Genomic DNA, 20,400 nt, shown 5'->3' with positions numbered 1-20,400 from the left:
TCCAAGCAGCAAAGGAGGAAAGAAAATAACCCAAGTGAGAGGTGGAACAAGAACCAACCGCGTCTAATTCATTAGATTCCAAAGTGATGCATCCTTTAAAAGGTTATGTTCCAGCGACTTACAGTACCAGGCTGACATTAACACACACAAAACCAGCATTAGAAACAACAGTCAAGCCAAAAAAACAGTTCAGTAAATTACAGTCAGTCTCTTCCCAATCCCCACAGCCGCTGCAGACAGACACAGCCTCCTCCTTCCCTCCCCAGCGCAGGTACAGAGCTGTCACATCGCTCCCATCAAGCGGCGGTATCTCATTAGTGCGTGTGTTAATTTCTAAAGTCCTCTTTTTTCATCCTATCAGGAATCTTGTGCAAGCAAATACTGAAATACTAGAAGATAAGCAAATAAGAATCAAGAGGGCTGTGTGTTACTACAGAATGCTGCTGAACTGGGGAATAAGCAAACTTTCAGAGGAAGTTTGTTTGCTTGGGAAACCCTGAGCTTGGGGACTAACCAAATAAACACCGTTCTGTCCCCAGTAATGGTTAAAATATCTCAATGGTTTCCACATGCTCACTGGTGTTTTGCTAGAAACATGCTAGTTTTATTTGATTCTAGCCAATATATATTTCAATTGGATGTTATTACTCACATCAGAAAGCTGCCCTCTACTAAGTATTTTATAGACACTTGACACATCTGCCAAATTCACAGCATCCAAATGTATTTTTAATGTTACAAATTGAGCTGTGGTCAGGATGCTGAGAATTTAATGCTCCTGGATCAGTCCCCACTCCTGAATTCAGAGCATTAATGGTTCTTTCATTTGCTGCCACACTTACTACCCAGATCAATGAAAAATCTAGACCATGACTAAAAATAAGTTCCCATCCCCAATTCTCCAAGGAGCCTCAGCTGCAGAGATTTCAAAGAAACCCTTGCACAGTGACCAGCCTAACAATTTCTGCTGCTAAACCTCATAGAAATGAGTCCCTCCAGATTGAGAAAGAGCAGAAATATCCTTTGATTTTTGGTCTGATTTCATTTTAGAGGAAACTCTGAAGTTTTACAGCTAGGGTTAAACCACTGCAGCTGAAGCCGAGAGGGCTTGTCTGTCAGAGCAGGACTACATTGCACCGCAGCTGTGCCAGCTGATTTCTTCAAACAGCCAAACCTGAAGGGCTCATCACCCTTGGTTTTGATTTTAGCAGATTTCTACCCTAGGAGCTTATCAAATACTACATAACTACTACAATTGTCACTAAAGAATAGTTTTGTGTCATCAGCTCCAATCCTAACCACTAAGGCTGCACAGGACACTTTAAATCAACAAAGCAGATTATGTCCAACACTGCACCGAGCTGAAAATTGCTGCTACTGCCCCTTCACTTAACCCCCCAAATCATGCTTAGAAATCATACTCCATGCCCTGAATAGCTGCACAAACACCGACAGATACAGGAGGTGAAGCAAGAGGTGATTTCCAGGTTGTGCTGGTCGAAACCTTGTGGCTTAATTCCCAAATTGCACTCCTGTGCTAACTCAACACCCTTCTGAGCTGTCATTTTTTATTGCATTGCCCGGCCCCGCACACTGGCGCCTGCACCATGAAGAAAGGTGGTGATGTGCTGTGACAGCAGTTCTAGTGGTCTTGCTCCAGTGAGTAATTTTACACAAGTTTTACAGTTAGGCATTTGCAGCAGAGTGGCGTGGCCATTTGAACATTAATTGTGTGAGTTGCATAACCTTCCAGCAAAGCCTTTAGCTGCATCAGGCTCAGACCTCACGTGGGCTACTACACCTTCATTACTGGGTTACTACACCTTCATCACTGGGTTACTACACCTTCATCACGTAGCTCTGCATTGGCAGGTGAACGGCCACAGCCTCCCCCCACGCCCAGCCCTGCTCAACACGTTAAACATTATTATCACGCAGGAAAAACTCCCTCGCGCAGACACTTATTATATCCCTTATCACTCTTCTTTATTTCGGAATAGCAAAGCTGTGAGTCTCTGCCCTTCGCATCATCTGTTCACACCCTGATTGCAGCTGTTCACTGCACCTCCCTGTGCCACGACACACCTTGTCTTTCAGGGCCTCTCTTCCCATGCCAGGTAACTGCCCTCAGCTCCTGGAGGCACTGATGCACACCCGCGCTCCTTTGCTCGCCCTCCGCTCCAGCACCAAGCTGCCTGGGTTTGTTCCATCAGGAGCGCTGCACGTTAGATTTGCCTAGGAAGCCTGTAAAAGACGGAGGGATTCCAGTCGATTTGCCTGCTGAGGAGTTTGCATACTGCAGGCAGTGTCGGTCATGTCTGCAGTATCAGCACCACACTTGACTGATGTGGGGGCCAAGTTTAGCAACCACTTGAGTTGCATCCCGTTTTGCAAGATGAATTCCTGTTCAGGTTAAGACCTTAGAGGCAAAATATAGGTGGGGAGAATGAACAACCATACCGTGTCCAGCCTACAAGTAGGGATTTCTAAGTGGAAATGCTGAGAGTTCACCTGTCAGAAGCATGGAAACAACACAGTTGGAATAAACATTACCACACACCAAAAATGTGTGACGACAACAACAAAAAAAAAAAAAAAAAAAGGAGGAAGAAAGGGGAAAAAAAAAAGGGATATCTATTGTAAGAGAAAATCTCCTGCCTGTTGTCAGGATCTCTGTTTTCAGGCTGGGCTGCTTGCTTTGCTGGCATCAAAACTAAAGGGCACTGGCTGCGGAACAGCCCGGTCTCCCTTTGCTGTTTGCACTGCCTTCAACGCCACCAGCAAGAATGTGTGCCTGTGGCCAGCACAAAACACGACCTGGCTTCCAGCCTCAGGCTGCAGGACAGCAACAGGGCGCATCCGCCGCCTTTCCATCCAGAAGCACAAGGCAAGGTCAAGCTCAGCCTTGCTTCTGCCTTGTAGCAGATGGCAAAAATGGTGCCTGACCTCTTCATACAGTTGCAGATGCCAGTTTTCATGGCCAGTAGCCAGAATGATAATTAACAGCACTATTTCTTCTTGTCATGCCATTCACCTGAAACCCTTTTCAATAAACATGTTCTAAGCTAGAAAAAGCTCACTATGTCTCTTAGATGGGAAGGACAACATCCAACTGTCATTATTCACCAGGGAAATGACTCTAAATGAAACTCACTTGATTTATTTTGGCAGCTCAGCCTCTGCTTATTATTCATTGGTTACAAAAGAATATTATAGGACTTTAATTACTCAACTGGAGTCTTACAGAATCTGTGGCATGACCTTTTTTTTTAAAATATATAAAATTACACAGCTTAAGACAATATTTAACCCTCATCCACTCACCATCTTAAAACATTGAAATCTAACACTAGTCTGTTCATATTTCAGAATAATGACCCATTCATCAAAAAAACCAGAAGATAAAGCTTAGTCATGCAGGAAAGAATAAATATAATTGAAAGATGGCATCAACATCAGGGATTGTAACACAAGAAAGCCCCCAAATATTTTATAGACTTACGCTTAATTAGTTATTAAGAGCTTACAGTGATTTTCCTCATCTGTTCTTAAGGCTCAGGCAAAGGCAGTCAGTGCTGACGCCGCAGCAGAGGCACATCAACATCAACCACACAAGCCAAAACTGGGCACTGTGGCCAAGGAAGCAGCGTGCAACTGGATGTCTGGAAGTGAGCATATATTTAAATAAAAAAATAAATATAGTGCCTCTGGTAGATCTGAAAGCACTGACAACCTTAGTTTCACATGAAACACAACAAGCAGTCAAAAAAGCCGCCTCCACACAAACAGGTGGAGGTTGAGAAGAGAGGCTGAAGCAACAGTGCTGCTTATTAAGCGTGTTTATGCAAACAGTGCACAAAATCACCTCCCTGCCTGCCAGGCTGACATGCCTGTAACCCAGCACTGGCAGAGCTGAGGAGAGGACAAGCTGCAGACTCTGGTGACACCATCCACCAGCTGCCCTGCAGCACAGGACAGCGCTAGCTGAACGGGCACTTGAGTAGCCAGGATGACTCCAGCAGCAGGGGAGTACCATGCTCCCCACTGCTCTCTGCCACATGCAGCACCTGCATCACTCTTTTTCTACTCACTTTCCATCTTCAATTCCTTCTTCCTCCCTACACCAATTCTGCAAAGTGTTTCCTCTGTTTAAAGAAAAAAAACCCCAAAATATATTTCACATCCTTCCATCTATGACCTTGTCAAACCCAATAACCTGTGGGCATTTTTCTATGCCAGACACATCCTCCTCCTTCCACACGCTTAAACACTGCCAGACACTGCAGCACACACACAGGGCAGGGCAGGCAGCCTGAGCCTCCCCACAGCTGCAGAGCTGAGATGTTTATTTTTACATGCAAGGAGAAAGGACAGCACTGGTTACCGAAGGATGGGATGGCTAATTGAACTGCCTACTGCTGTGCTGGGTTCAGGCTGGGTAGCAAGAATATGTTTGTATTCTCTAACCACAGCAGCTGCCATCTCTTTTCTTGTACTGCTGTAGTTATAAAAAAATTACTGTTCTCACGGAGCAAAGTAAAGAAGGAGAAGCCAAACAAAGCAATCTAAGTTATCAACCAGTATCTTCAGCCATGAGAAACATGCAAGGCTTTTCCCAGCGCAGAACGCATCCATTTTCTCTTCTAGTTAACACTTCACTTTGTTCTAGCACTAATTGAGCCAGACTTTTACATAATAGGAGATACTAAGCAATAAACCAAGCTTTTCTTTAAGAGTCTTTACTCATTCCAGTGTCAGTCACTTTATGCATGTGTGGGCACAGGGCAGGAAGGGAAAGGTGGACCAGAGATAACAAAAAGAATTTGTGGGGGGTTTTTTTGAGATTCAAACTATAACACCACAAATCCATTTGAGATCTTGGGATTCCTCTGGAATTCTCAGTTCCTTCCAGAATGAATTTCATATGAAGCTGCCTCACCTTTACTGACGTGGGCACCCCCATCCTGGTTGCACAGATACCATCAAGGGTTAAACTTGACTGCAAATGCTGAGGCTACTTTATTACAAGGACAAAAACCCAATATGTGAAGCAGTTTCAGCCAAACAACCAGTAAAGGCATGTCAACAACTGTCAAAAAAATTACAGCCAGCCCATGTAGAAGGTTCAGCAATAAACACAACTAAAGAGTGACAAATACAACCGTACAGAGTGCGTTAAATGCTCAGTGGAAAAATCTATGGGAACTTTTTATACTACACCCTAGGGCAGGGAGGAAATTATGCCACAACTGGACTGCAGCTCTCAGCAAGGTCAGCCCAGACTCCAGTGGAGCAGCAGCTCTGAGAAAAACCTTACAGAGGAAAAATCGGATAGCGCTGGCTCCCCAGAAACTGCAGGCGCAGCTTGAACTGCATATTGTTACAACTGAACCACAGCAGCTCCTGCATTCCCAGCCTCTCCCAAGGCATCTGAAATAGCCCAAGTCTGGGACTCCCAAGGAAAATTTTGTTACACCCTGCAGAGGAATGTTCCACCCACGACTGTTGTTTCCTCCCATAAAAGGATCATTAGTGAGATAATTTCTGAAGTTCATGGTATTGTCTACAGATTTTACTGAAATATCGCACCAGGAAGGGGAAGCCAAATGAGCCAGACTATTTTAAGGCTTTTGCATTTGGAGGAAATTCTAGGGCAAAATTTCAAAAAGGCAGATGCTTTGAACTGGGAAACGTTACGCTTTGTGGAGAAGGGAGCATTCCTGTCTTTAGAGCTGCATAAATCTTTTGGGGCCACATCTATTTGAGCAACTTTATTTTTAGATTTAGAATCTGCTTTTTCAGACACCTAAATACATTTTTATACAAATGTATGTCATCTAAACTATTTGGCAACCAGTTTACAAGTTAAAGACTGACTATCAAAAGTTACTCTTGCATCCTTTTTGTACCTACAATTCACCTCAAAGACCTGCTCAATCATCTCAGCACCCAGGTGGAGCACAGAAGTGTTATCCCCTACATTACCACTGCCACACTAGCATCCAGACCAGACAGGAGACGCAGTCACAGGGAGCAAGGAGTATAGTTGCTGGATCTGCAATTAGTATTTTGAACTTACTACCCCTCAGGTCTCCTTTTCCTTAAGGAGCATGGAGAACACATTTCCATAGCTGCGTACTACATGGTCCCCACGGGGTTTGACTGGAATTTAGATTGCTCTAACCGGGAGAACAGCATGCAGCACTATTCAGCCGTGTCTCGGCTGGCAGTACTCCCTCACCATCAACTATCAGCAAAACATCACCCTGGTCTCAAAACCAAGGCTGGGCTCCCCTCTCCTGGACAGCCGCGAAGGTGCAGCTCTCAACAAGGCTCAGTGCGGCACTGCTCCTCCACACAGAGGGAAAGCTGCTTCTGCTGGGCTCAGCTGGTAGACGACCCCTTCCCCAAAGAACGAGCAAGCTGTTAAAGGCAAAATACACTTGGTTTGTTTCCTAGGAACCTGCCTGGTATCACCGGTCTGTAAACACACTATCAAAAAAAAAAGAGATTAGGTAGGGTGCTGGTAGGTCCCAGGCCCCAGTGACCTGGGCAGCACTCGAGCCAACAGCCTGCACGAGATTCCCAACCCCTCGCCGGGCAGCTGAGGCTGTCAGGAGATAGGGAAGCCGAGGCTGAGCTTCCCGAGTCAGCTTGCTCCCTCACCTGCAAGGGCAGCAGGGATGGCAACCGCTCCTCTGTGCAGCTCTGCCTCCCCATGAAACCCGAGGCAGGCAGGGCACAGCTAAGTGGACAGCCGAGAGCAGGCACTCAGCAGGGAGCTCCCTCCTGGCTTGCTTTGACTTAAACAAAAACTTTTTTCCTTCTACCACTGCATGAGGCTTATGTCTCCTTTGGAAGGAAGTCAGGGATTGAAAGGATGTTTATGAAAACTATTATTTACTCTCCAGACAAGAACAGCTCCTCTAGCACTGATACCACGGAGTCAGGCAGTTCTGGTGAACGCTGGTTACAATTTGTATCATGACTTGTTAGAAGAGAACATGACTGAAGGCAAGAGGCTTTTGCAAAACACCTTCCAGGTCCAGTCTTGCAATAAATACACCGGATCCTGAGCTCCCACTGAAATTCAAGCAGCTACAACATCAGAGTTCATATGCGTTTTGATTTACAGCACAGACTTCCAAGGACACTGCTAGATTGCATCATTCCTCTTGGGTCTCAGTGTGTCAAGGGATGGAAGTAAGTCAAAAGGCAGGAATGGCTTTTTCAAAAGCTAGTCTGCTGCAAGTACTGTGTACTACAGGGTATAGACATCTCTTACTGTAAGAAAGCATCATAAATGGGAAGAGGTATCTGAAGATTAAACTTTTTGCTGTAGCTGATTTTAAGCTTTGTTTCAAACCTATTGCAAAAGCTGGTTGCCAACTCTTTATTAATCTAGGGTGGCTTGCAGTTGTGGTTACTATGCTGTTAGGATCTCTTGAAGTAAGAAACAACTGTTACGCTGCTGGGAGGCTGTCTGCCCTTAGCCTGTGCAGTCCGTGCAACTGCAAGCTCTGCCGTCTGTCTTCAAGTCTGCTTCTACCTTCCAAAGCAGCGAAGTGAGGAAAAATGGGGAAATTCACAGCTAAATACAGGACTATTTGTGATTCACTGCAGCTCCAGGCCACCTGAAAGACGCCCTGCACTGCCATGCCACATACACACGCATGTTTGAAGGTTTTATACTTGGACAGCAGTTTACTTGGTTCCTTTACAACCAAACTAAATAAAGAGCTGCTCAGACAGACCTGCCTCCCCCGTACCTCAGAGCAGGCTAATGTCCAAGTCCGTCTGTACATGCTTTGGAGAACTTCAAAGGGATTAAAGAGTGAGAAAGCACAGACATAAGGCAAAGCCCTAAACAAAGCTCACCGAATCTCCACAGCACAGAGACACTTTAGTTATCCTGCAAGCACAGCTGACCGCGGCACTGCTTTTGTTCATCTCTCACCACATTCGTCCTTTGGACCTGCAAGTCCTGAGGCACTGTGGGCAATTCTCACCCACAGCTCTTCTCCCACCCACTTTTTTGTGGTCTTCTCTGAATCTGTCACCTTGAATGGGCCCAAAAGGCTGCAACAGCACCAGCTTTCCAACCCTATCCAAACTCTCCAGGTACTGCACTAGTTTCCACTCCCTCCCTGATTTCTGTAATTACCTCCCCACTTGATTTGTCTCACCTGTGCACAGTAATTACGGGCAGCACCACTCCTAGCTATGCCACCTCCCAAGGACATCCCCGGTTTAACAGCAGTACTCAAGCAACCATGCAAGCATTAAACTAGTTCTGCTAGGAGAGGTATGCATCTCAAAGTTTTTTCAAAAGCAATATGAAAGCACAGGGAAGTTATCAAGGTCACAGACTGTGGCAGAGGCAAGATTAGAAATATACACCAATTGCTGCCGCAGCAAGAAGTGGAAAATGCAGCAAGAAATGGAAGATGCAGCCAGCCATGCTGGTGAGGGAATGACTACCTCATCCCAGCAAACTAGTCTTACATCTGGTATTAAAAATGAGTCAGCGCTGACACCAAGGAAAGCAGCATGACTGACAAGGTATTAACATTCCAGGTCTGAAGCAGAACAGACATAGGAAATACAGTCGCACTGGAGGATACCTCAAAATCAGATAGCACGTGGACCAAGCTCAGCACTCACAAACACTGCAGCCACGGACATGCTGTTCAATACTGTACTCCGAGCAAACACATCTGTCAAGCAAAAGACAAGTGGAAAACCTGATAGCTGAATAGGACATGCAAGATGAACTGGCAGTCAGTCATCAGGCTTAGTCACTAGCAACTCAGGATACTTCAGCAAACAACCTCGTTAAAAGGCTAAATAGCCTTTCATTGATCCTACTCGGTAGCAAATGTACTCGTACCTATTTAATCCTGTTTATTTTATCATTAGCTTCAGAGTGGCACAACCACAAGCCTCCTGGTTTTGCTTTTGATTTTTAAATCAGTTTCTCACTCTCTACCCTTTGGAGGGCGATCAAAAAACAGGTGAGAACAGCTGTTCAGTGAGCAGCTCTCAAAGTCATTAATGTAAGAGACAGCAGAAGCACCCTCCTAACAGCAAGGGTGGGCTTCTGCCTGCCAGAGCCATTCCTCAGTTGAGCACTGGAAGATGAGAACCCTTGGCATTACCAGAGATGAGATGCACGTACCTGCCTGCCATCCTGTCCCACGTTGGTCTGTCCTCTCACTACAGTTCGAATGTTGTCATCCAGCCTCCTGGGGAAAAGAATCTATAATGTCAAATTCATTCGCTATGTGCCTGAACAAAACAACTGTGGGAACCTTGACAGCTGAAGAACCCATTTAAAATAATAAAGCTGATGCTACCAATGCTATACCCATTTTTTACCCCCTCCTCTCTCTGTAGGACACCACTATCTTACATAATATAAAACTCCTGTTGCAAAAATAAGAATCCATTTCCTAATTTAATCAGGGCTTCCTGCATTCCTCTTCCCTTAAGCAATATTGTCAGTTCTCCCTTGTTCGTTTTCATTTCAACTTCCCACCGTTGCAATATTAAACTGTTGCCTCAATCATTTCTGGTTGGCAATGCTAGACTGCACAGAAAATGTAAATATTTCCTGCACACTTCTATTTATTTAGTACTTATATGATCAATAATGACAATAAAAAAACCCATAATGAGAGCTTTCACAATCGCTAATTTGATATCACAAACAATAAATTCTTGGCAACCAAGTTTTCTGGGTAATTTGTTCTCTCAGCCTTCAAAATGTACTAAAATGTAGTACTTGTTGATCCTTAGTTCACTGTTTTTAAAAGCTCTATTTTGCAACCCATCAGCTCAAATAACCTGAAGGGCATGTATTATACAACAGGAGAAAAAAAAAGTAAAAAATTATAGTAATAGTCTCTGTCCCACTGTTAGGCTTGAGGCAGATCCTATTCATGCCTTTGAAGCAAATTAATTCCTATCAGCTACAGTGCAAAGGCTGTATTTATGAAGCCTTGGTGACAACCAGACTACTCACCACCTGAAATGCAATGAAATGGAGAAATATTTACCTTATTTTCAATCTGATTTTGTTCACAACTTCATCGATGTTTGCCAAAGACTAAAACATGAAAAAAACAGAGAGCAGTGAAACAGTGAACCTTTTACTGTGATACATGTCAGCTGTGACACCTAACACTCACACGTAACGCTTTACAAAGAGCGATGACTGTTTTACAGATGGAGGGACTGAGACACACGGCAGCTTAGCTGCTCCTCAGGTCACGTAATGAAGAGCAGCAGAAGACAGGGCAGGCTGGAGTGCAGCCCTGCAGGTCCCAGAGACTCCCTGCTTCCCACCCAGACCCTGGGCAAGCAGGTGGAGGAGGCCTGGCTGCTGTTGGAGCAGGGGCAGTGCAGGGGAAATAACTCTTCCTACTGGCAAAGGGAAAAAAGCCAAGCCAGCACCAGCAAACTAACTAGAAACATTAAAAACCTAAAAAAAAGCTGGTGCTGCAGAGGATCTTAAACACGGTAAATGTCAGAGCTCCCCCACAACCCCATCTTCAGCTGCAGAAACACCTCCTTCTTGCAACAGATGAGTTCAAAACTGCCCCTGGGGCTGATTTGGGGAAGACAAAGTACGGATATGACCTGGTGGCAATCTCCTCCGTCAAATCTGGAAAGAAACAATAGGTTTCGAACATGGATGACTCTCCAGTGACATTTCACAGGCAACACCTGCCTTACTTAGCTGAAACCCCTGAGGATTCACCAGTGATTAATACACAGCAAGTCATGAAATTTACTGCAAGAGAAACCTCTACATAAAAACCTAATTTATTTCTACAAATCAAAGCAAGACTTTTACTGCAGCAAGCACTTTGGGTGGAAAAAGACTACATAATGACATTGAACCTAGTGAGATGCGAATTTAAGTGATTATTGTTACAGTCTTACTACCTGTGCTACTGTTTAAAAGAAAAGGCTGGGTACAGGTTTAAACACACCTTCTGTCATTTACTAACAGGCTACCTCTTGCACTGAGAGGGCCGTACTGTGAGCACTACTTACTTGCTCAGTAGGAAAGAGAGTATTAATGTACTCCACAGCATTAAAATCTGCTCTGTCCAGTGGATCTTGGCTGGGAAATACCTGAAGAGAGGGAGGAAAAACAAATACAATCAAGAATACATCATTGTTAATTTATGTAACTTTACACAGTACCTACTACTTTTAATTACTTCAGCACCCACTTCTGATTGTGTTTCACAGCACTATTCTAACAAGTGTGCACAGAGAGCGGTTAAGCCTCTGCCCAGGAGCAAACAGTTACATGCTCTGTAGGTCTCTGACCTACTGAAATCCCTGTGGATATCAGCCTGGCTAACACAGATAATGTACATGTATGCTTCCACAGACAGCCCCAGCACAACTGAGCACATGCAAGGAATTCCTGAGACACACAAGCCATTAATTATGCATCCCAAACTATTCTGATCCTTTTGCCGTTGTCTGTAAATGAACCCCTGTGCTGAGGCATTGCCCTTCTATCTGCCCGGGCTTTGCAAGGCCCCGTGGCGAGAGACAGAGGATTTCCTTTTCACAGCCATGTAATAGGAAACACGATGAACTAAGAAATGGTTGTACAAGTTCTCTGGAGACTTGGGTTTGCCACTTCTACATGAAAAAGATGGAGAGAAACAGAATCTGCTGAAGGATTATTCCTACCCATGGAAAAGGGAAAAGAGCAGCTGTGGTGCAAACAGATCTCATCTCTTTTCAGAAGTAGCTCAAATGATACAAACACAGCTGCCAGGCTTTGCTTTTTGTCCCCACAGACAAAAATACGGTGATTTCCCTTCCCTGCTACTATATTCATTCCATATTTATACAGCCATCAGCTCTGCACTTCGTGGTCAAAACCCTGCCTAGCAAATGCGTAGCTCACCCCGCAGCATCACCTCTGCACATCACCCTGGTCACTGAAAGTCTTCACAGGAGCCTGTGGTATCTGGCCACATGCAGCATTTTGCTGTTTGACACATTTTGCAGTGTAAAAGCAGTGGCTTTGTGAGACCATTTAAATGAAAGCAACTTCTCCCTGAAACAGGCCTCTTCGGCAGCTTTCCCAGAGTTACTCCTGTGGCCAAGGAGAAGAAAGCAGCAGTTAAATATGCATGAGGTCATGCCTGAGTGAGGAAGACGCTCTGACATTAGCCCATCATAAGAGTGCAGTTGCAGCACCACAACCAGCCTGTCCTGCTCTGAGCTCCTGCAGACCAAGTTAATCCCAAACCTCCACAAGCATTAAGAGCAGCTGAAGGAAGGGGAAGTTAAAAGCTGCTCAGGAACTCCACTCAAGCTACAGACAAGAAATCAACACCGCTGGCAGCTGTACCAGCTAAAGAAGTTGCTACTGCTAGGTCTTTGTTACAACTCATTAACCAGAAATCAGTACCCCAGGTCTTGTGGAGCATCAGGATGCATGTGCTCCCTATTCCGCTTCAGGCAGAAGTCAGCAGAGCCACTTCTGCTCATTTAACCAGAACCTGGCAGGTTTTGCCCAAAGCTGATCAAGGAACAGTCAAAGGAACAACAGGATTATTGAGTTGGGAAGTGGCAGTGAGGAAATGACAGAAGGCAGGAGGCAGCGTCATCCTCAACATCTCTCCTTGCTCAGGATGTGAATATCTGCCTACAGCCTTACTGCCTGTTAAAATAATCCAGCCAGGGACATGGTGGATTCTCCACTGCTCAAAACCTCAAGTCAACACTGTCTTTAAAACATGTGTTTTACCTTGAAGAGACATTTTGTACTTGAAGAAAATGTCATTAGGTAACTTTATTTGGTTGAATGTTAGAAATCACACCAGGCTTCTCTGACTTTCAGACATACGGGCTCTGTAAAACACAGAGGATTCTTCTGGACACGTTTGAGGTCTCCTCCAGAAGCTGGCAGTTAATCTGGCAATTCTCCAGGTATCAGCAAAAATTACTCAAAAGTTTACTGCCAGGTGTGCCAACTCCATGCAAAGATAAGACCATGTGAGGTGTCTCTTTCTTTGGAGCACTAATATTCCAAAGCTGGCACAGCACCCACAAAGAAACTGCGCGACCTTCCTCATCTCCTGGTGCTGGGATTGCTTGAGATGCTGTGCCAGCTACCAGAGTCTGCCCTAGTTCTTTGAGGAGAGTCACCAAAAGCGATGTTCAAGCGACACACTTTGGGAGACAGCTGCTGTTGCTGTCCCCAGACTTCTACCACACAAAAGAGCTCTTCAGGGGGAAGGGCTGGCTGAAACCAGCGCAAGCTCAATCACAGGCCCTGACAGAGGCAGGATTCTACCCTAATTCCTCACGGACTTTTGCGGCACCACAAACGCCACAAAGGGTGTCAGGGAGCACTGGGCTGGAACACACCGACCACAGAAGCCGAGACGTTTAGATTACCCTGACTCCAAGCGAGCTGCAAGCTGCCCGGCTCCATGAGCCGCCTTCCCTGCCAGGTCACAACTGCTCAGTGAGGAGACGGAGAACAGCCGTGTCCGCCGCAGGCCCGAGGGGACAACCCCCCGGAGCACCGGCGGGACCCGGGGGCCCAGGCCGCGGCCCGCCCTGAGGCTGAGGGGGCTCTGCCCGCACGCGAGGCCCCCGGGCCGCATCCCGCCCCAAGCACGGCCACGCGGGGGCCGCCCGTGGCCCGGCAGAGCCCCCCCGGGGCCCGCGCTCACAGCCAGCCCCTCAGCGCAGGGGCGGGCCCCGGCCGCGGCGCACCTGCTCGATGGCGGCCTGCACGGCGGGCGCCAGCTCCAGCGCCGCCTCCAGCCCAGCCGCCAGCTCCGGCTCGTCCTCCTCCATGGCGGGCTCGCCGCTTCCGGGCCGCGGGGCACGCTGGGATGCAGGAGGACGCGCCCCCTCCCCCCTCGGGGCGGGGGCGGGAGGGGTGGGCGGGGCCAGGCGGGGCGGGGGCGGGGCCCGGCGGGGCAGGGGCGGGGCTTGCCGGCCGGTGCTGCGGGGCGCGTCCCGGCGGCGGGGGCGGGAGGGGGAGCGGCGGGGCCGGTGCGTGCCGAGCCGCCCCCCCTGCTGCCCGGCCTGCTGTTGACAAGCGGCGGCGGGAGGCAGCGCGGTGCTGGCCGGCCCCATGTGGCAGACGCTGGCCATCGCCTCCGCCTTCTTCCCGGGGCTCTTTGCCTTCTGCATCCGGGCGCTGCGGTGGGCCGCCCCGGGATGGAGCCTCAAGGACCGCATCCTCCTCAGCGGCAGGTACGGGCGGGACCGGCGGGAGGCCGCCCGGGCCGCCATCGGGAGCCATCGCGGCGCACTGGCAGCAGGGCCGGGAGCGGGACCGATCCCGACGGTCCAAGAGCCCCCAGCCCCGGCAGCCGGCACCGGGGGGTGCCGCGACGCCCGGCAGCCCCGCGCCCAGGCCGGGGCCGGCGGCGGGCTCAGACCCTGCCCTGCCGGGCCCCCCGCTGCAGCCGGTACCCCGGGATGCTCCGGTGCAGCCCTCCCGCTGCCCGCGGGGAGCCGCGCGGGATCCCCCTGATGTGGCTGGAAGGGACGAAACCTGGGAAGAAGCCCTGGCAGTGTCCCGGGTGGCAGCGCCTGGCACAGCAGCCCCGGCTGCATCCCAGCGGGACAGAGCTACCCCTCGCCCTGACAGAACTTTTGGGGTGTGCACGGAGCCGGTGGCGACACCCCGCTAGCCCTCCCGGTGCCAGCCGGGCTCCTCGGCCCTTCTGAGGCGATGCTTGGGGTGACCTCTTCCCTCCCTCTCGGTTGCAGGTTGGTGTCGACGGTCCAAGCCACGATGGCCACAGTGTCAGGGATCATGGTTGTCCTCAACTGCAAGGATGTGGTGCATGACAGGTAACCCTGTGCCCAGCCTGGTGCCTTGCCGTCCGGCCAGGAGCACACGGAGGCTGTGCCCGGCCGGCTTCCAGCTGGGGGATTTGATGCCAAAGGCTTGCATGTACAAAGGGGAGAGGAAAACCAGTTTTGTGTTCCTCTTTCCCCCGCTTTGGGTGAAGGGTTGGGCAATGCGCTGGCCATGCACCCCCTGAAAGGCTCAGTCAGCGCTCTCAGCCCTGGGGCTGCTCTGCCAGCACAGAGGGTCTCCTCCTGAGGAGGGGCTGTAACATGGGCCCATACAGGAGCAAAAAGTAAAGGCATCATTGCTTCTAAAAGGGTAGGGAGTCTCCTTGCTGGAGGCTGGAATTGTTAACGGATCAAGCAGATCTAGCAAGTGCTGATTTTAGAGGTGCATGGCCTTCCCCTTGCCGAACAGATTCTGAAGGAGGCCAGAAACAAGAAAATCAGGATGGAATTCCCTTCAGAACAAACTCCCATTGCCTTGTCCTCAATGCTCCGAGATGAACTGCCCCAGAAGCAGCTCTCAGCAGGAGTGATAGCACAATCTGGGTCAGAAGACTTAAAAACAGAGCTATTATCCAGAGTGGCAGAGGCAATCGTAGGAGGGAAGAATATAATTATGCTGAGCTGGAATTTTGACTGTAACACACCAGATTTTAGGGTGATTTTTAGGGAGGGCTGCCCTCTCGGTCATTGCAGGCTTGCCTTTAATAGACAGATGTGAAATGTCCTGCCTTGCTCTAGATAGTGAGATCTATCAGAATTGCTCAGTCCTGCTTAACCCGGGCAGTCTAACAAGTTCCCTTTTTGCTCTAGAATAAAATATCTGCTGTATAGATAGAGCAGATGATAAACCCCAGACCTGTACAGATGGAAGGTGCTGCCTGCCGCCCTCCTCCATCCCTGAGCTTGCCTGGGTGTTCTCAAGGCCAGCAGCAATGTACAGACACTTTGTGGTCAGAGACTTAGATTTTCTTTGAATCTGGAGGAAATACAGCCCAGTGCTCAGCGGGGAAGGCCTTGGAGAACGACAGCAAGACAGAGAGCCAGGAAGCATCACAAAGGTTGCAGTAAAATTTGCCAATTTATTTACACAGGCAGACAATCATTATATTGCTGGCACTATAATTGCCCTCCAAAGCCCTGGGCAAGTTTTGCAAACACAATAGCTAGCCACTTCCCCTCCCTGCTTTACATCGCTTACATCTTTCTATCTGGAGCAGGAACACATGCAACAATTTTTTTCCTGAGACGGCAGGAGAGCAAAAGCAGATTTTGTTGAGCCCCAAGCTACGTTTCTTTAAGCAGCGGCATAGGGTGGTTTTGTTTTTTGTTTTCAGCAGTGTGATTTCACTCAGGACTTTTTAAGGAGGCCAGTGTCCCTGCAGAGCAGGGCTTGCTACTGCCCGGATTGTGCAACCAGGATTCTGACATGCCTTGGGAACAGGCAGCTGCCTGCAATTATTTCCCAACAGACAAACGCCTCGTGGGGGTTTATTGCCTGTATTAGATATTTTTGCACTTCTCTCTCCAAAGTCCAGACCAGGCATCTGTAATTAACTGAGGTCTCCAGGTGCTTTCCAAATGCTCCCCACGTTAGGCAGCGAGCCAAAGCAGCGTGGCAGGCAGGAGGGACCCAGCCCCAGAGATTTTCCCCTAACAAGCATCAGCTCTGGGTGTCCCAGGGCTTAGGGGAGAAGATTACCTGCTGCAAAGGTGTTGGATCAGTGCTGGATCCTGAGCGGTGCTGTGCCCCCAGCCTGCCCAGCAAATACCTGCTGTAGGGCTAATCAAGATCCTCCCGTTAGCGCCGTGTTTGTGCTGGGCTGGGTTAGGTTTGGTGCCTGGCACGGCCAAGCGTGCACCAGAGGCAGCACTGCGGAGGCGTCCTCCGCACACACCAGGTACCTTTTCTCTGGGACAGTCCAGAGCCAAATCAGGTTAAAATTCACCACCTCCCAGCTTGCCATCAGCTTCAGAAGCCACTGCTTCCGTTCCAGACCTAAAGACTCTCTCTTCCACCTCCCAGAGCATCACGAGGTGCTCGGAGCCCTTGCGATGCCTCTGTGTGTGCTGCTCCTCCCCTAGGCACTGGCTGGCCGTGGAGTACATCTGGGTCCTCGTTCCCTACATGACCTATGACATTTACGTCATGTACCTCTGCCACTGGCACAAAAGCCAGGACAGGGGAGTTGTGGAGAAGAAGCACTCGCTGGCCAGCGTGTGGAGCTTCCTCCTGCAGGAACGCCTGATGGTGACCCATCACCTCTTCATCCTCATCGTGCTCACCCCCATCACCCAGGTAAGGGCTGGGCACGGCTGCTGTGAAACCCAGTGAGGAGCCCCGCAGTGTTGCAAGGGCTTGCAATTGTGTCTGGCAAAGCGTCTCTGCTGGTCAGCAGCCCACGAGCCCCTGGAGATGCTCGGTGTTAGCTCCTGGCCACCTCTCCCAGAGGGTCCCGTGCTCACTGCTGGCTTTGTTTGCAGCACTTCAGGGGAGAGCTGGGAGACTTCTTTGTGGGCTGCATCTTCATAGCAGAGCTGAGCACGCCTTTTGTATCACTGGGCAAAATCCTCATGCAGGTAGGTGAGGAGGGATGGGACTCAGGTCTGGGGACCCCACAGCTGTTCGTACCCTTTCCCAGCACCTGGCTGCCCTTCTCCATCAACCCTTGTTCCTGCAGCAGCTGGGCTGGGGGTCTCGGAGGGGGGCAGCCCCACAGCTGTAACCCCCCAGCTCCCCCAGACTTGTTAGGTTCCCATCCCTTTCCCCCAGTAAGCAGCATGCCCAGTAGCATCCCTGAACTGAGGGTGTGCCGTTCGCTGGTGCTGCCCCCTCCTGTCTGTACTTCACCCCCCGCCACCCCAGCCCTCTGCCCCTATGCCTGCCTTCCCCATCCCCTCCCGCCCCACTTTCCTGCTCCCCCTCATCCGTACCTCCTGGGTGCTCATCTCCGTGCTCCCACCACACTCAGCGCCCAAGAAGCAGCAGGGTGCTGCTCACCCAGCACTCACCCCACGTTCGCGTTCTTCCTTCCCCAGCTCAAAATGCAGGACACGCTCCTGCACAAGGTGAACGGGATCCTCATCCTGGTGACCTTCTTCCTCTGCCGTATTCTCCTCTTCCCCTTCATGTACGCGGCCTATGCCAGGCAGGTGGGAATCCCCATTTACATGGTGCCTTTCCGCATCCCCCTGCACTGCAACATCGCCAATGCCTCCCTCATCGCCCCCCAGCTCTACTGGTTCAGGCTCATCTGCCACAAAGCCGCCCGACTCTACGGCCGCTCGCCCACCGACAAAAGCAGATAACGGCTGGCAGTGGCAGCCCAGTGCGGGGGCTGGAGAAAGGTCAGTCCTCCCCCAGCTCTTCCACCTTCACTGCTAGTGCTGCGGGGACCAGCATGGGAGCAGAGCGGTGGATGCAGCGATACCGCCGGGCTGTCGTAGCTGGAAGCAGCCTCGCCGTCTCCACCGCCGTGCCAGGCAGCACCAGCCTGGGCTAGGAAGGCTTTCTTCCCACGCCGCTCCAGTGCCTTGCGTCCTCCCACCCGTGGGAGCCGGGGTAGGAACCAGCCCATAAACACGACGTTCCTTCTGGGATTCAATGCTGCAGCACCCAACTAAAGGTTACACGAGAGGGGTTTGTTACAACCCCCCCGCACCACATCTTTCAGGGCTGACACCAGACACCGGCACAGCGTGGTGTGAAGGCGCCTGGAGCCAGTGGCAGAGGCGATGCTGCAGTGTGCCCAGCTCCATCCGGCACCGCCGGGAACAGGGAAGCCGTGTGCTGGACCTGCCGCAGCCCCAGCTTGCTCCTCCGGCTCTGGTTCAGCCTCCAGCTGAGAGCAGAGGGTTCTGCAGAGCCCATTCCTGACCTTCACCAACCTCGCCTCTGCACTACAGCCGCATTCAGACTCTTACCTCCCACGTGCACCTCCTGCTGCTGCTGGGCACAATTTAAGACTCCACTTAACTCAAAGGTGCTCTCTACTACAACTGTCTGGTGTTTGTGGCTGACAGTCCAGGGTCAGGGGGCCTCCAGCGTTCCCAGCAGGGCTGGAGGGGAGGGAAGCTCACATCACAGAGGGATGGTCGTGCTGCCTTGGAGCAATGCTGGCAGGGCAGAGCATCCATGGCTGAAGGGCAGCAAACTGCTAAGTCCTCATCTCACCAACACACACGGCACTCTGCAGAGCCCTTCGCTGGCAGGGGATGTTACCTTCCACCCGCCTCCCCTAACTGCAGTTGCTTTTATCCACCCTGCATTCCCCCAGCGGGTATTTAAAATAGTCTGGCACATCCTGCCCTGCTCTCCCTCCAGCCAGCACCAGCAGCACCCCACGGGTACCGGTACAGCCCGAGCTCTGGTCACTGTGGTCCATTCCTCCCGCCCCATCCCACTCCCCCACGGGGTGAGGTCTGCCAGGGAGGGAGCTGGGTGAGTGTAGGAGGAACCAGCAATCCCAGAGCAGGGCACCAAGCTGTGTCCTTCACCAGTTCAGCCCATTTCCACCTCCAGTTGCAGCAAAAAGGGTGCAGGCTCCCTGGCTTGCCCTGCACCACGGCATTCACGAGCCTTGCGGGTGCATGCAAGCCAGGCAGCAAGTTCAGTTCCTTCTCTGCAGCCAGCACAAGCCAGGGCAGCCACCCCCTCCCTGCAGCCTCCCATGCTTGCCCTGCCGGGGGGGATGGGTGGGTGGTGGTGGTTGGGGGGGGTGGGGGTGGGGGGTCCCCTGCTCCAGAGCAGGTCACCACACCAGCACAGCCCTGGCAGCCCCCTGACCCTGAGACCTGTGGCCCCTCTGTGCCTTTCATTCTGTCTAAAAACAATGGTTGCGCTCTGGGAGACCTGGTTCTTTGGGGTGTTGGATCTTGGCCCAGCCATGGCTGTATTCTAGAAAGAGCAAAACAAACGGCCTCTTCCAACACGTGGTCAGTTATTGCAGAAACACTACAGTTACATTAACGATCGAGACCAACTGATGTTATAAACTGCTTGCAACCTGTTACAGATGTTTATATATCTTGCTGTTTTCATTGCAAATAATGTGCCTTATGTAAGGACAAAAAAAAAAAAGCCAATGAGGCATCTCTGTTTGCACTAACACTGCCCTATTTACTGTCAGGAGACCAATAAAGATTTCCTTTCTGAGTCACACCACTGCATGGCTCCCCCACGTGCTGTTCATTTCTGGATGGGGAGTGTTAAGATGTGGGCTTACCACTGCACCCCCACCTCCGGGCAGGAGCAACACACACTTATTTCCATCCTGAACTCACCCAACATGCTTCCCAGCCCCTGGCAGCATGCAGCAAACCCAGCAATCCACCCAGGACTAGGAGAGGGCTCGGAGCAGGGGAGCTGGAGGGAAACAATTTCCCTGCTGCCGGAGGCTGCCAGCTCTCTGTACAAATCCAGAGCCCCAGCAGGCAAGGCTGGAGCCACAGACCTGGCAGCTTGGCTCAGGAACAGCTGTGTGCACAGCTATTCCTGCTGGGAAATTCAGAGCGGTTGTTCCTACCCCTCCTTAC

The 20,400-nt window shown here is 50.4% G+C and overlaps 2 protein-coding genes across 6 annotated transcripts in view; one reads left to right on the top strand and one right to left on the bottom strand.

The window, feature by feature from the left end:
- The window catches only part of VPS53 (VPS53 subunit of GARP complex), a 67,445-nt gene extending 53,576 nt beyond the window's left edge, over positions 1-13,869 (bottom strand). For 2 of the 5 annotated variants that reach the window (XM_040617879.1, XM_040617906.1), the window contains exons 1-4: positions 13,765-13,869; positions 11,062-11,142; positions 10,059-10,108; positions 9,179-9,245 (exon numbers count right to left, since the gene is read on the bottom strand). In XM_040617879.1, coding sequence (XP_040473813.1) covers positions 9,179-9,245; positions 10,059-10,108; positions 11,062-11,142; positions 13,765-13,848 — 282 coding nt within the window. In that variant the 5' untranslated portion in view covers positions 13,849-13,869. Of the gene's footprint in view, positions 1-2,085; positions 2,240-3,527; positions 3,632-8,624; positions 8,651-9,178; positions 9,246-10,058; positions 10,109-11,061; positions 11,143-13,764 lie in introns of those variants that run through there. The other 3 variants (XM_040617915.1, XM_040617897.1, XM_040617887.1) reach the window with 3 other exon arrangements.
- Positions 13,870-14,016: 147 nt separating this feature from the next.
- Positions 14,017-20,029, top strand: TLCD3A (TLC domain containing 3A). The gene is made up of 5 exons (XM_040617863.1): positions 14,017-14,253; positions 14,776-14,859; positions 16,951-17,164; positions 17,350-17,445; positions 17,905-20,029. Exons 1-5 carry the CDS (start codon positions 14,132-14,134, stop codon positions 18,172-18,174), a joined length of 786 nt encoding a protein of 261 aa, XP_040473797.1. The 5' UTR covers positions 14,017-14,131; the 3' UTR covers positions 18,175-20,029.
- The last annotated feature ends 371 nt before the right edge of the window (positions 20,030-20,400 follow it).

This window comes from Falco naumanni, chromosome 1, assembly GCF_017639655.2.
Source record: "Falco naumanni isolate bFalNau1 chromosome 1, bFalNau1.pat, whole genome shotgun sequence".
In the NCBI taxonomy this organism is placed as follows: domain Eukaryota; kingdom Metazoa; phylum Chordata; class Aves; order Falconiformes; family Falconidae; genus Falco; species Falco naumanni.
Note: the sequence above shows the minus strand (reverse complement) of the source record. Positions and strands in the feature narration are given on the sequence as shown.

Coding starts and splice junctions, on each gene's coding strand:
- TLCD3A (XM_040617863.1), top strand. CDS start 14,132: ATGTGGCAGACGCTGGCCATCGCCTCCGCCTTCTTCCCGGGGCTCTTT. Junction 14,860..16,950: donor AAGGATGTGGTGCATGACAG/GTAACCCTGTGC, acceptor CTCCTCCCCTAG/GCACTGGCTGGCCGTGGAGT. Junction 17,165..17,349: donor TGCTCACCCCCATCACCCAG/GTAAGGGCTGGG, acceptor CTTTGTTTGCAG/CACTTCAGGGGAGAGCTGGG.